Source organism: Phodopus roborovskii, unplaced genomic scaffold, assembly GCF_943737965.1.
Source record: "Phodopus roborovskii unplaced genomic scaffold, PHOROB, whole genome shotgun sequence".
Taxonomy (NCBI): domain Eukaryota; kingdom Metazoa; phylum Chordata; class Mammalia; order Rodentia; family Cricetidae; genus Phodopus; species Phodopus roborovskii.
Genome location: NW_026126571.1, coordinates 29,688,123 through 29,704,178, shown reverse-complemented (window position 1 = coordinate 29,704,178; position 16,056 = coordinate 29,688,123). Strand labels below are relative to the sequence as shown.

Sequence of the window (16,056 nt, the reverse complement as noted above, 5' to 3'; positions counted from 1 at the left end):
CACACACACATGGATCAGGGGATCCCTCTGCAAGCAGACATCTAGCAAGAGGCTGGAGAGCACTCCATTTGTATCACACACACACACATGCACACACGCACACACACACATGTAAACACACACACACGTAAACACACACACACACACGGATCAGGGGATCCCTCTGCAAGCAGACATCTAGCAAGAGGCTGGAGAGCACTCCATTTGTATCACACACACACATGCACACACGCACACACACACATGTAAACACACACACACACACACACACACACACACACACACACGGATCAGGGGATCCCTCTGCAAGCAGACATCTAGCAAGAGGCTGGAGAGCACTCCCTTTGTATCACACACACACACACATGCACACATGCACACACACACATGCACACACACGCACACACACATGTAAACACACACAGTAAACACACACACATGTAAACACACACACATACACACACACACGGATCAGGGGATCCCTCTGCAAGCAGACAACTAGCAAGAGGCTGGAGAGCACTCCCTTTGTATCACACACACACACATGCACACACGCACACATGCACACACACACGCACACACACTCAGGCACTAGGATGTGGTTGGTTACTGTACTTTACAGTATGCCAAGCTTAGTTCAATGATCCAGATGTGGGCAGTATTGAGGCAGGCACCTGAGAGGGAGCCTGAAGGAGCATGCAAAGCCTGGATGGGGACAAGGTGTTGATGCTTACAGATAGATATTATTTCAGACAATATGGCAACAAAATTAGGGAAAACATGGTAGTGATGGATAATCAAGTTGCAGAGAAAGCAGACTTACCTGTTCAAGTGTAATTGTGTCTGACTTGAAAGATAGCCAGATAGGAGCTTGATAGTTCAGCCATACTGGGGTATCCATGTGTAGACAGAGTTATATCCGTAGGTAACTGTAATGTGTGGGTTCCTGTGTATTGTCAGAGGGCAGAGGCACTGGCGGTTATTAATGCTTGGTGATATCTTTTTGTGTGTACACAGGAGAAGTACTGTTACATTTGCCCTGATATTGTCAAAGAATTTGCTAAGTATGATGTGGATCCCCGGAAGTGGATCAAACAGTACACGGGGATCAATGCCATCAACCAGAAAAAGTTCATTATAGATGTTGGTTATGAAAGGTTCCTGGGACCGGAAATATTCTTCCACCCTGAGGTAAGAGCTGCCTCTTGGTACAGAGCACAGTGCATGTAGAACGATGCTGCCCCCCAGTGTGCACCAAGAGCTGTTCTCAGTGAATGGGTCCAGGGAGCAAGCTGGCTGTTTCACATGGTGCATCCCCCTGCTGTGTGGCTGCCTGGGTTGCCTTGCTGTAGACTTACCTGCTTTAATAGTTAAGGTTGGGTTATCCCCCTTGAGACGAGGAAGAACTTGGAAGAGCAATAGAAGAAAATGGGGGTGGTGGTGGTAATATAAGTCATTGGTCCTGAGGACTGTTTGTTACACACTGGCTGCTGCATGGAAGTGGGTTAAGACAGTCCATCGAGCTTTGTGTCCGTCCATCTAAAACCAGTGCGTGCCCAGCTGGTGGATGACTGCATGTTGTCTCCGTCCTCTGAGATTGTTAAATTTGGAGTTGACATTTCTTACTTTAGTTCATTTAACTCATGCTGTTGAGTCCAAAGGTGTTTGTTTATTCACTGTGACTGCTTCACAGACTGCTTTGTTTTAAAGCCACCACCCTCACTACAGCATGCTTTTCCCTCGGAGCCTGGCTAACTTTTCTGTGGTATTAATACTTACTGCTTGCCATATAGCTGTTGTGTGTGCCCTTTGCCTTCTCTGACTGGCATGAGGTGCTGTGTTCTCCTCGGTGGGGCCGCCTGTCCTTGTGACTGGTGGATATTTTCCCTTCTCTAAAGTCACAAATTTCATGTTCACATCAGCCCGTGCACATGTGCTCAGTCTTGGGGCATTTCTTTGATACCCTTTTATTTTCGTGTAATGGGGTCTCAGTTCTAGTGAATCGTATATTTGTAAGTTACCTTCAAATGCGTTTGAGGGGTCCTGAGACATGGCCCAGTGTTAATAGCATGGACTGCTCCTGCAGAGGATCCCAGTTCAGTCCAAGGGCCCATGTGTGGCGGCTCACAACCCACCCATTCCGGGCGATATGATGCTCTCTTCTGGCCTCTGGGCACACTACACTCGTGTGCTCAAAACCCACACTCAGACACACACCTACACACACAATTAAACATGAAAACAAAGTCTTAAAATGTTGTTATTTGAGGAAAGTGTATAATGTTTCTTTTATATTTATATAACATTTAGTTTGCCAACCCAGACTTTATGGAGTCCATCTCGGATGTTGTTGATGAAGTCATACAGAACTGTCCCATAGATGTGCGACGGCCGCTGTATAAGGTATGAGCTGCTTGGGTAAGATGCCTTGACTTCGTTCCCACACTAAAGGCCCATAGTTGTTAGCTACCCACAAAGCGTGCCTTCATCCCTGTTCTTCCTCTGTTCCCGGGACTGTTTTACTCAGAGAGGAGAGCAGGGGAATGTTTGGGAATACGACACCACCAACCAAGGAATTTCCAAAACTCTCATCCCCTTTCCTTACCCTCCTTCTTCCCCTTCTTCTTGAGCCCCGGCTGGCCTAGGCTTAGAACTTGTGACTCTGCTGCCTCCTTCTCCCTAGCACTGGGGTTTCTCCATGCCTGGCTTGAGCTAGTTTTCTTATCTGGCCAACTGGGTTTGAAGTTAGACCACATGAGCCATATGTACTGATTGAAAGAGGAGGGTGCGCCCCCTTCAGGCTATCTGGGAACTGCTCTTATTCATTTAGAGTCAGAGCTGAGCTAGCTTTGTTACAGTGGGACAATCAGATCAAATATGCACTTGGAATATATTTTTTTTTTTCAAAACTCTTTAATTGTCTGGAATTGTAAAACTTGAAATGAGGGAACTTACACTCTACATGCTTGGATATCCTCATTGTAAACAGAGAAAGGTTCTTAGTCATCACAGTGCAGCAACTACTGCTCCATTCCACAGTAGACACTACATCCTTCCCAAAGAATGAGGTAAATCAGCCACACTGCCGGAAAGTCTCTGGTAGGAAAGCAACTACCCCCATATAAATTCCCCCCCCAGTTCTGGTGCTGTTCAGACAAATATGCCTCGGATTTTTTCCCAGTCTGGGTAGTTGAAAGGGGCAACTTACACTTACATGCTTGGATTCCTCATTGTAAACAGAGGTTCTTGCCCCTCCCCGCGGGGCCCCCCCCCCCCCTCCCCCCCGGGCACCCCCCCCCCCCCCCCGGGGGGGGGGTGAATCCCCCCCACCGCGGGGGGGTCTCTGGTAGGAAAGCAACTACTGACATATGAATGTCCTCCACAGTTCTGAGTGCTGTATGCCAAACCGTTAAACTATCTCTGGGGTAGGCTTATGGTCAACTTCTGCTTTTTCCTCTTTGTGTTTTAAAATTGTTGGAGATTTTATAGTTAATATTATTTTTACATGAAAATTTTTTCCCATAGGTTAACTTTTTATGAGTAAAAACAAATTAACATCCTATTTTTATTTGTTTCATGCCCCCAAATTAACTACCCCCCCCCCAAATAAGAAGTAGCAGGAAAGACACTAAATAGACTGGTATTTAGTAAGATGTGCATGTTCATTGTGCCACTCTTTAGTCTCACTTGTATGGCTATGTGGTCTTGTTGGTGAAGGCTAGGAACATACACTGCATAATTGTAGGCAAAGGAGTCAGCTCTGCAGAATGAGAACTGTACTAATGCAGCCAGCCAATATCAATGGATTTGACAGACCTTGAGGCAGAGGTGGCTTTGGAGGTCATGGGGACCAGCCCTTAAAACATGGTGATCCTGTACTTTAAGGAAAAGTGAAAGGCAGGGAGGGCTCATGGATCTTGTGTTACAAGCATGTTTTCCCGCCGGCCTGGTCCCACAGCCACTCCAGTCCCAAATAACACACTGAGATGCTGTATTAGATATAAAGCTCTTGGCCTGTTACTAGCATTTCTTATTGGCTAGCTCTGTCTTAAATATCAACCCCTTTCCATTAATCTAAGTATTTCCACGTGGTCTTATCTTACCAGAGAGAGGGGCCAGAATTCTACCCTGTTGGTCCTATATCTTGAATCTCCTGCCTCCTACTTCCCGAATCCTCTTGTCTCCTAGTCCCGCCTATCTTGCTTTCCTATTGGCCAACAGTGCTTTATTCATTAATCAAAAATAGAAACATATTTACAGAATGACATCTCCCATCAATCTTGCACGTAGGTTTTGTGTTTATTTTATTAAGGAATTTTTCAGTTTCTTAATTTTATTGATTCAAACTCAAGGTAGTTTGAATAAGGTAGCACTCACCTGTATGAACCTCCTTTTCTTCTGGGATGCCCTTTCCGTTTTGGAAGTACTCAGTTATTAAGTAACACTGTAGAGTGTGCTAACCCTGGCCTCAAGAAAGCTTTGTAAACTAGCAAGATAAGGAAGGACATGGTCTTTGTAGGCAGGCTAGGTCATGTGCACACAGTTCATTGTGAGAAGGTGGGGTTGGCCCAGCAGATGAGGGCCTGTGTCAGGCTTGATGTTGGAATCGGGGAGTGATGGATTACATGTGGGAAGGAAAGTGGGCCGTGAAGAGAGGAGGAAGTGAGTGTTGGGCTAGGAGTGGGGATGTCTTTTGCAGGGGTGTTACAGTAACTCTGCTTTGACCTGAACCTCCCTCCTCCCCACCACTGTTCTATGGAGAGTCTACTTTAAATTTCTATCTGCTTTATTTATTTATTGATAGGATCTCATACTATAGGTCAGGCTGACCTGGAACTCACCGTGTAGTCCAGTTAGGCTTCAATTCACGAGGAATACCCTGTCTCAGCCCTCAAGTGCTGGCATGACAGGAGAGAGCCCCTAAACCCAGCTTGCATCTGCTTTCTTGACTCTGCTGGTTAACTACCCTTTACTGTATAGAGATGATCCCTGTTTATAGATTTGTCTGTAATTCTGGTATTCTTCTCCAGGTTGCCTTAACTGTGAGTGTTGGGGTACAGCAAGGATGTCAAAGCATGACACTAATGGCGGTACCCTCATAACAGGAGATAGGGTATGAGCTGCTGGCTAGCTATATGTGTATGTCTCTGTAGAGTTTCTATCTCTCCCTTGCTCTCTGGATCACATGTATGGTGAACTACACCCCCAGCCTTTGCTTTTTCAATATGCTGGAGACTTGCAGTTCTCCTATCTCAGGTTCCTGAGTATTGCGAGTACAGAAACACACCACCATGTTCTAGAGCTGTTCCTGCAGTGATTGGATAATAAAGAGTAGAAATAGAGTGTTGGTCATCGACTGTAATTATCTTGGGTAGTGGCAGCGGCACAAGCCAGCCATTTTCTATGGGTCATTTACTTACAGGAGGTGAGAGCAGAGTTCATTGTGGTTGGGGTCAGGATTGATGGAGGAGGACTGCAATGGAAGCAGAAAAGACTCCGAGTAAGGACCCGAACAGGTAGCCCACTGTGTAACTATGTGGGGTTTTAATACAGTTACTTGCATTCCCTTATTTTTTTTTATTTGTAGGATGTTGCTGTGTAGTCCTGAACTTGTAGTCCTTTGCCTTAGCCCCAGGTTGCTGGACTGTATGCTAGTTTTAAAAGTGTTGGTTTTCATTAGTCCTGTGCTGAGATAACCACATGATTATAAGTGTACAGATTGAGTTTTGTGTCTTGCTGCTTTCTAGGTCCTGTGACTATTCAGAAGTAACCTCCAGCTTCTTCCACCTGAGCAGGTTGTTCTCGAACTTACATTGTTAACACGGGCTTTAAATCGTTTAGTAAATAGCTGTGATCCATCAAGTATGTGTAACAAGTAAGGTTTTTCTTCCCGCCGCTTGGTCTTGTACCGCCGCCACGCCAGCCCCAAATAACACACCGAGACTCTGTATTAGATATAATTCTGTTGGCCAGTTACTTGTTTCTTATCAGCTAGCTCTGTCTTATATTAACCCATTTCTATGTATTTCCACGTGGTCTTACCGAAAGCGGAGGAATGGCGGTTCTGTTCTCTCCAGACTCTCCATCTTGACTCCTCCCCACTCCTTCCTCTTTCCTCCTTGTCTCCTAGTCCCGCCTGTCTTGCTTTCCTATTGGCCAACAGTGCTTTATTCATTAAACCAGTATGAGGAACATATTTACAGAATCTCATTGCCCATCAAGTGTGTATATATTTAAGAACTGGACTAAGCCGTTGCATATGGCCACTCCCTGTGGGGGCTGCTGTTTCTGTCTCCGCATCACAGACAAATGGAGACAAGCCCTTAGATTAACAGCCCCTGGCTCAAGTTCCATCCATGCAGTTCTGTTAGAGAGGCTTCTACGTGCAGAGAGTTGACAGTACACTATGTCTTTGAACTCGTGTGCATTTGGGAGAGCCACGTTAACTGCTAAATAGCAAGGTTGGATTGTGAGCCAGTTCCCTGTATCTTGAAAAACTTAGGCCTATCCCACTTTGTCACATTGCACATCACAGAAGAGGTGATGTGACGGAAACCCTGTCTGCTTCTCCCTGGGATAATTGCTCCTTGACTGACAATGCAGTTTGTACCAGTATCACTATCAGTGTATCAGTAGCACTATCAGCTGCATTTGTGTGTGTAAGAAGGTAGTAGATCTGCAGGTGTATTACTCATGGTTTCTATTGCTGTGATAAACACCATGACCAGAAACAACCTGAAGAGTGAAGAGTTTATTTGGCTTATGTGTCCCAAGCCCAGTCTGTCATGAAGGGAAGCCAGGGCAGATGCTCAAGGCAGGAACCTGGAGGCAGGAGCTGATGCAGAGGCCATGAGGGGGTGCTGTTTACTGGCTTGTCCCCACCATGGTTTTCTCAGCCTGCTTTCTTATAGCATCCAGGAACACCATACCAGCCTAGGGGTGGCACCACTTCTCATATCAACCAGTCAAGGAAATGTACCACAGGCTTATGCACAGGGCAATCTGGTGGGGAACATTTTCTCAACCAAGGTTATCTCTTCCCAAATAACTTTAGCTTGGGTTAGTGGACAGAAAAACTAGTTATCACAGTCATAGTGGGTAGGAAGGTAGGTATGGAGCTGCCAGTTGTTAATTGTGGCCTTCCAAACTGAGAGTTTGGAAGGCTGAGTACAGTGGAGTTGGCCACTCTTTGTCATTTACCATAGAGTTGAACTCTCTGCAGGAGGGGGAGCAAATGAGGCTGCCTTCTGCTCTGTCTCCTGAGATACTCGTTGGTGTAGACTAGATTCTGATGTCAGAAATGAACCTCAGGGCTCAGCTGTGGAGATTTTTGTCTTTCTCATGGCAGTACCCATTGTGGGCTGATCCTCAGTGGGTTTGACATCATCTTGTGGCTCCTTCAGGAAGCTGTCACTCCTTGGTTGCAGATGCAGGATAGGCAGCCCTTGGGTCACTTTTCTCTCTCTGGCAGTGATTGGTGGGCACCACAGCTTCTACTACAACCACTAAGAAAAGGACTGCTTTCCAAATTGAAGTTTAATATTGAGACTTACAAATGCTTACTTTCTATGCGTTAACCCACCAGATGCAGCTATTAGAGTGGACTCTTTCTCCATGGCAATGTCAACCAAGAGTTGGCCAACTTTTTGTGTAAAGGGCCAGATGGTAAATCTTTCTGGCTTTGCAGAGGCCACATAGTCTCTGTTGTATTTACTCTATTCTGTCAGTGCTGCTGTAGACAATATGGGCACTACTAGAAGAGGCTGGATTTCATAAAACACTATTTACAAAAAACCAGGCAGGCAGCTTGCTATAGAGTTGAGTCACTGCTTTCTAATTGTCATGCTTTCTGTGTCTTTGAGAGTCCATTCCAGCTGGCTGTGTGTACAGGTGTGTGGTTAATTCATCAGCCTCCATGGGATTATAGTTGCTGGGCTTCTGGCACCCTAGGGTTTGTGGCTTCAGCTGGCACTGCCCAGGGAGAGCTGCAGGTTGCTGAGGCAGCACTGCTGCCCACGGGGTCCTTTGCCCAGATGGACTGACACTGTATGGGATGGAAGAAGCATTCTTTAGAACCAGCGTCTTGGAGCAATGATGTTTCACTCTCATGCTTTACCCTGTGCAGGGCATGCTCTGTTCTGGGGCCATTTTCTAGCTCCTTCTCCTGAGTGTGGACAGAAGCTTGCCATGAACAATACTCTTCCACCTCTGTTTCACAGTGGCCAAACATACAGATAATAAGTATGTGAGTGTCTGAACGAAATAGATAAGGAGACACACTGAGTCATCTGTACCAAACATGGATGTCTTTCTGTGCATAGCCAAACACCTACAGGTGTCTGTAGCGGATGCCTCCTTTTGATTTTTGTTCCAAGGTGCTTCCCTTCTCCGTGACCAATGTTGGACCCATTCTTGTCAGTGACCCAGTCCCCTTTCACAATGAGGTGGCGATCAGTGGGGCAGAGAGTGTCAGAATGATAGGAATACGTGGTTTAGGTCCAGGGAAACTCAGATTAGAAAAAGGAAAATAACACATCTGCTGGACCCTGATGGATTATCTGGATGGTAAGATGTCCTCTCCCAGGACTCATCCTCCTGTGTGTCTTCCCTCCAGTCTTATGGCTTTATCTAGACTAGCTGTTCCCAACCTGTGGGTCCAGACCCCTTTGGGGGTTGAATGATCCTTTCACAGGGGTTGCCTAAGACCATTGGAAAACACAGATATTTACATTAAGGTTCATAACAACAGAAAAATTATAGTTATGAAGTAGCAACAAATAATTGTATGATTGGGGGTCACCACAACATGAAGAACTGTATTAAAGGGTTGCAGCATCAGGAAGGTTAGGAACCACTGACCTAGACAGTGATGGTGGACATAATAACAAGAAGGGGGACCACTCGTGGGAAGGAGTTTGGAGCAAGCTCCATGGTACCCTGTTTAGCACCAGAGGGCATCATCTTTCTTCTTGTGTGGAGCCTTCTTCCTTGAGTAATCTAGACCTGTAGGGCCAAGGCTATTACATTTTCCTCCTTCACAATCTTGGTGACCTGCAGGGACTTTATTATGTCCTAGTGAGTAAGAGGTGGCTCCCTTTAGACTGCTGGAAGATCTGATTCTTCTGGCCTTTGAGTCAACATCAGGCAAGAAGAAAAAATGGTAAGAATAAAAGATGGCTATGAAAATGTGGACTGTTCACTGTCTGATCCAGCCAATTATCCTGTTCATGCATGGAAGGAGGAGTGTGGATTGAGGGAGAAACAGGCTAGAGACAGAGATAGTCAGGAGGGCACCTGGTGAATACCAGGATCAGCCCCAAGTTTATTAGTCAAAGTTCTTATATACCCCAATCAAAAGGGGGAAGGCAAAGACTTCCTTACCATGATAGAAGGAGCCAGCAGGCATAATTACCTTCTCAATACCCAAAACATCAAGTAACCACACCCTGCTGCTAAGGTAAGACATCCATTAGTTACACCTTAGGCCAAAAATTCTGTTGTCAAGGCAAGGCACACAATAGCCACATGCTGTGGATTTAGCCTTCAAGGAGCAAGAGTAGATTTGAGCTCTCTGACCTTATGTCAAGATGAAAAGGAGCCATTTCTATGGGCCCACAAAGTTCACTCATCTCTATTGAGGTCTGATTGACATAAAAAAGTGTATGTTTAAGGTGTGGCCAGGTTGATTTGATGTATGTGTCCATTGTAGAAACCTGCCAAGGTAAGCTGACTGATTTACTCCCCACCTCGAGTAGCTCCTGGTGTGCACATGGATTGGGACGCTTAAGATCTACTCTCAGCAAATTCCTGTGTACAGTCTAACTCACCATTAGACAGCATCCTGTGTCCTGCCCCACAGATCCTCATGTAACAGAGCCTGGGCTAGGGTGGAGGTGGGCACCTGCATACTCAAAGCAGCTAGTCCTTTCTTGGATTTTCTGGTATTTAGTAGTCTTGCTGTTCTGCCTGTAGGTGGAGCAGTTATAATTGCTCTCTCAAGTAACAGGGTGTCTTTTCCTCCGTTTGTGAAGTGTCTGGGTGCCTGCTGGTACTAGGCTTATTTAAGGAGGTTTAATATGTATGTAGTGGTGTTCTTGTCTCCAGCAATTGATCAAAAAGCCGAAAATACTGAAATAATGAGCGGGAACCACTACAAGCTAAATGTCATTAAAGTGAATCATGCAATTATGATAATTGAGGGATGAGCAGATTGCATTTAATTGGAGGGGATCAAGACAGGCTTTGAGAAGGTGTCTTCTGAACCAGTCAGACCTGGCCTGCGGTGCTGGTGCGGGAGACGCTGGCCTGGTGTAGGAGCCTGAGCATAAAGTGAGGGTCTAAGGGTGTGTAAGGAATTCACTCTTCCTGAAGCCTGGGGTGCAGCAGGGGCGTGGGGGGTGGCAGTAAGAGGGTGTCTGTTAAACTGCTTTGGCCCTGGGTTGGAAGTTGGGATAGACTGTTTGCTCTATTGTTAAGAAGATGTGACTGCATCTTGATATGCTCACGTTTGGTCTTTCTGTAACTGGTGGCTTGAGTCACAGGCCTATTATAGTAATTATCTCAGTGCCTTTTAAATCATAACAGCATGGGGCAAAGCAAATGAGCTGTGTACATGATTTGTTAATGTTGAATAGTTCTGATATCTTCAACAGTTGAAACAGAAAATTAGAAACCCTATCGACCATGCCATTGTTGTCCTTTTTCTCCCCCCCCTTCAAGACTGGGGGTCAAATGCAGGTCATTCGAGGCAGGCACTCCACTGGTGAGCTACATCTCAATCCTTTTCTAGCTGAAATCCAAGGGGAAGTCTCAGATGTGAGCAGATGGGATGGCAGCCGCTTAGATTTGGGTAGTTCCAGAACTTTCAAACCCACTTCTACACTATTTGCCCATAACTTTTGAACTGTGGTTCCTGTTAATGCACTCCAGAACGGTATGAGATTTCTCTTTGTCTTAGGGAGGGGAAGCCTCATGTGAACAACTGGTCATGGCTTACTGAGTTCAGGGATTTTTATTGCAGTGATAAGATGAAGATGTCTCATAATGCCCCACTGAGGGGTGTCTGTTGGCAACTTGCCAGGCCCGCCACAGGAACCCAGGATGCAGACATGCAACTGCATGGGTTGAGCATGGCAATGTGTGGGAGCCCAGGTTGACTTGGTACAGCAGGGGATTCCTGTAGCTAGCATTCACCAGCTGTTGCTCCACCGTTGATGTTTGCAGCTGTGGCATCCAGGGCACTGCCACATGTGGCTGCTGCATCCTTCAAACATGTTGCTGCAACAATAAAGCATTAAATTTTTGTTTAATTTTAATGGATACAGATGTAAATAGCAATATTGAACTAAGGGCTATGCTGTGGGACAGCTCAGATCAGAGTCCTGCAGGCTGGTGTGACCTGCTCAGCACAGATGGGAAATAAAAACAGTCCATTTGGCAGAACAGTGGTGGCACATGCCTTTAATCCCAGCATTTGGGTGACAGAGGCAGGTGGAACTTTGAGTTCAAAGCTAGCCTGGTCTTCATTGCGAGTTCCAGAACAGTCAGAGCTTACACAGAGAACCTGTCTTGAAAAAAGCAAAAGCAAAAGCAAAACCAAACAAAAACAATCCACGTGAGCCTGGAGAGATGGCTTACTGGTTAAGAGCTTGTACTGCTCTTGCACAGGACCCAGCACATGGGTGATCACAACAGCTTGCACCCCAGCTCCAGGGGTTCCAGTGCCCTCTGCTGGCCTCTGCAGGCACCTGCACATATGGAGGGCCAGATCACGTGGGCCTGGAGGGGTGAGCCACTGTGCTGGCTGGGAACTCAGGCAAGGCCTGGCTTTGCATGGGTTTAGGCTGAGTGTGTTCTGAGGGCCACTGAGGACTTTGGAAGGGATTTGCCATGGTCTAAGTGGAGAAGCAGAAGCAGCAGCGCTCTTCCCCTCCCTTCCTTTCCTCCAGTCCACTCCTCCTTCTCCCCATAGTGAAGTTAAAGATGTAAGGATTGGCAAATGTGAACGGTGGAGCCTGGAATCTGTAGAGCGGGCTGGAGACTCAGGGAGGCACTGCACTGCATGCTGGGATAGAATCCCATCCCGGGGACACCACAGACTGCTCTCCTGGCCTTCAGCTGACTGGGTCGTCACCTTCCATGGCAATGTCTGGGTTCGTGTTTGGTGCGGTCACCAGGTGTGGTAGTATAGCAAGTCAACTCACAAAATTAGTCACCCAAGAAGCCAAGAGAGTCTCAGAGAAGACCCTGGAAGGTAACTGTCCCCAGGCCTGCCAGGCGACACTGTCCCCACAGAACCAGCTTTGAGAGGGGAGTTGTACAGAGGCCAAAGTAATGAAGTTGAAGGGAACTAAGAGGTGTGGGTGATCCCTGCACCAGTTGTCATCCCTAAACATTTGCTTGGATTTCACTGGGGGCATGGTTGGTGCCATTGTGTGACTCAGATGTTTGCTCAGACTTTGTACACTTTAGTCGTCAGCTGAACCCGTAGCTGCTGTAACATCTAAACTGCAAGAGCGGAGAGGCAGCCTCTCTCTGGGTTTCTTTTTCCTGCTCTACAGGGAATGGAACCCTACATGCTGTGCAGGTGTTCCCTTTTCTCCTGTGCCAGGCACTGAACCCAGGGCCTTGTACATGCTAGGCAAGTGCTGTACCACTGAGCTACATCCCCAGCCCCTTAATATTTTTTTTTGACTCAAGGTCCCATTGAGCTGCTAAGGGTGGCCTTGATCTTTCTTTCAGTCCTCTTCCCTCAACTCCCCCAGAGCTGCTAGGATTGCCTTAGTGCAGCACCAGATCTGGCATGAGCTGGTAACATTTTATCTGTAGTTACACATGATGGCTCATAGGTGGCGCAGTGTACCCATCAAACTGTGTTAGGAGCGCCTCAAGCATGAGATGCATTGATGTAACATGAGTGGGCAGTTTGGTTATTTTTGATGTTGTGTTACTTTTTCAGAAAGGGAGGAGGTGGGACTTAGTGCCTTGCACCTGGCACCAGTCCCCTTTCAGAAAGCTACATCCCCAGACCATTGGCAAATGTGGTACAGATTTTATTGCAAACCTCTTTGACTTAAACTTCAGGAGACTGACTGGTCATATGTGTGTGTCTAATGTTGTGCCCTGGCATTCTCTACCAGCAGAGAGAAGGGGCCTTCCATGTGTAAAGATAACCTTCAAATGGAGATTTTTTTTTGGCAGGAAGGTAGTGGCACAGCATTTAAAAAGTTCTAGACAAGACAGTGGGTTTCATGAACACTTGACCCCCTCACACTGAGCAAAGGGGCACTGTAGAGGGAGGCAGAGCCACTTTGCAAGGGCAAAGCATTAAGGTGTCAAAACCTACTTCATCATAGGAAGTTTAGGTACTGTAGTGGGGACAAAGGTCATTACTGCTCATTTAAGTTAGGAACTTGAGATGCTCCAAGAACTTCCATAAAGCAGAGTTACTCTGTAGTCCCTGAGTATCAGTATTGCTGAGCTTTTCTTACTGCCCCGAAATATAAGTATTTACATTCTGTATCCTATGAGTTCACTTTGTACAGTGTTATAAATATTTAACAAATCAAAACATTTTAAAACCATCATTTTTATTGAAGTCTGTTTCAGTACTGACTCTTCCCTAGGTTTGGGTGTTTGGTGTTTTTCTATACTTAGGTCAAACTTTTTTTTACTGTGTTGCATTTTAGGGCATCTCTAACCTGGGCAGGAGTCTCTGTTTCCAGTGCTTTTGAGTTGAATGGTTCTCATTTGAGAACTTGCCGACTGAGATGTCTTACCACTTCAGCGGGCCTTTGAGTACATCTGAATCTTCAATGACAATGTTAAGTGGGTTTGTGGGAGTGGCTGGGTATAGGAAAATGTCTTTTTAGAGGATTGCTGTAGCTAGGACTGGCACCGTGAAATGTACTGATTGTGTAATGAAGGACACTTGTTTTCTGTCAGGTTCCCTTCAGAGGGACACACTCTAAATTCTGGCTCCCGTGGAAAGCTTCTTGAGAGGGTCCATCTCTGCTATCTCCAACCATCTCAGCCATCTTCACCATCTCCACCATTTCCCTGTCTTTATGGTCAGGAGTGCAGACAGCCTGGACGGTGTACTGGCTGAGCCATGAATGAGCATCATGATGCCTGATCCCCCAGTTTCTTAGCCTTGCTTGCTTAGAGCAAGGCTCACACAGGGATGCTGTGGTGCCAGCGGGTTGTGATGTCAAAGGTCAGTTGGCTGATATAACTAGGTAATACTTGTAATGGCATGCAGCAGTAACTGGCACTCAGGAGATATGGGCAGAGTTAAGTAATTTAGTTTGTAAGTAAACATTTGTGTTCTCTTTCTCCCAAGACCTTGAACTCTGAGTGATACAGGCCTGCAGCTTCCTAGCTGTGTGCCTTTGAGCCAGCTATTTAACTCCCATCTACTGGTCCTTTAAAAGGGAAAGGGGCTTGTGTGGGACACACAGCATGTAGTGTGCTGACATACATTGAGTGTATTAGTCACTTTTCTCATCTCAGTGATCAATGCCTACAGTCCATAGTGTCAGGGAAGGGATGGTGGCAGATGGCTTTGTGACAGAAGTGGCCCTGTATGGTGGTGGCACCTGGCAGTGGGGTATGGTGGTAGGCCTTTGCTGGTGGGCCTGTGTGGTGAGGTATGGTGATAGGCCTGTGTTAGAGGGCCTGTGTGGTAGTGTGGTAGGGTGATGGGCCTGTGTGGTGGGGTATGGTGGTGGGCCTGTGTGATGGTGGACATGTGTTAGCACGCATGTGTGGTGGTGGGGTATGGTGGTAGGCATGTGTTAGCAGGCCTGTGTGGTGGGGTATGGCGGTGGGCCTGTGCAGTGGGATATGGCGGTGGGCCTGTGCGGTGAGGTATGGTGGTGGGCATGTGTTAGCAGGCCTGTGTGGTGGCAGCTGCTTTGTCACAAATCAGCAGCCAGATAGCAAGCATAGAAAAAGAAGCAGGGTCAGGCAATAAATCCTAAGGCCATCTCCCCAGAGACTCACTTTTTCCATTTAGACCCTAATTTCCCAAAGTTCTACAACCTTCCAAAAACAGTGCCACTGGCTGGGGACAAGTGTTTACACACAGGAGCCTGTGGGAGGCATTTCACATGCAAACCATAACACCGAGCTGTTGTTTCTGTTGACACTGCTGACCACTGAGGAATGAGCCTCAGTGATTAAAATAGACCAGTGCAGATAAAGCAGAGGCCGTGAGGGCAGACTCTCATCAGGCGGGACAGCTGGGAACTTGACATGGTGTAAGATCAGCTTAGATTTAGTTCAGAGAAAATACTGCAGTTGTCTTACCTGATAGGACACTTGTATAAATTGAATTAGCTGAATGGAGCCGGTGGAGGAGAGGGGGAGTTCTGTGTTGTGACTGTAATAAGTCAGATTTGCTTTGATTTCAAGCAGCTGAGTGTGTCTTGAGTTTTACGTCTGATGGTAAGACTCTAATGAAGATTGTGTATTGTGAAAACGAAGGGAGAGGGAGCCCCTTCCACTGAGGAGGGTCCAGGGCAGAAGCTGAGCTCTGGTCAGGGGAGGTAGAAGGTAAGGAAGGCGCCGAAGTACGTGTGCATGGTGACACGGGGCTGTCCCAGCTCTGTGAGGTCCATCCTCATTGGTGATCAGAGAACCTATTACCTGCCAGTAGGGTTACCTGCCACTTGACCGGGGACCGAATCCTGGCCACTGTGTGGATGATGCTACTGGGGGTAGCAGGCCAGTGGGTGCCCTGTGATAGCTAGGAGCAGAGTGAAACAGGAAGGGGAGGACTTCTGTTGCTGTGGTGAAACACCTCGACCAGAAACAACTTGGGGAAGAAAGGGATTATTTCATCTTACAATTGTCTGGTCGTACTCTATCACCAGGAACTGAAGCTGAGGCCAGAGAGGAAGGCGGCTTACTGACTTGCTCCCCATAGCTTGCTCAGCCTGCATATAGCACCCAGAACCACCAGCCCAGGGTGACACCACCCACAGCGAGCTGGGCTCTCCCACATCAATCACCAATCAAGATAATGCACCAAGGTTTGGCAATAGGCCAGTCTGG

General features: G+C 46.9%; 1 protein-coding gene across 2 annotated transcripts in view; it reads left to right on the top strand.

Annotated features, from left to right (window-relative positions):
• Actr3b (actin related protein 3B) overlaps positions 1-16,056 on the top strand; it is a 90,178-nt gene that overhangs the window by 67,817 nt on the left and 6,305 nt on the right. For both annotated transcript variants that reach the window (XM_051202964.1, XM_051202963.1), the window contains exons 8-9: positions 1,018-1,191; positions 2,311-2,403. In XM_051202964.1, the coding sequence (XP_051058921.1) occupies positions 1,018-1,191; positions 2,311-2,403 (267 nt within the window). The remainder of the gene's footprint in view (positions 1-1,017; positions 1,192-2,310; positions 2,404-16,056) is intronic.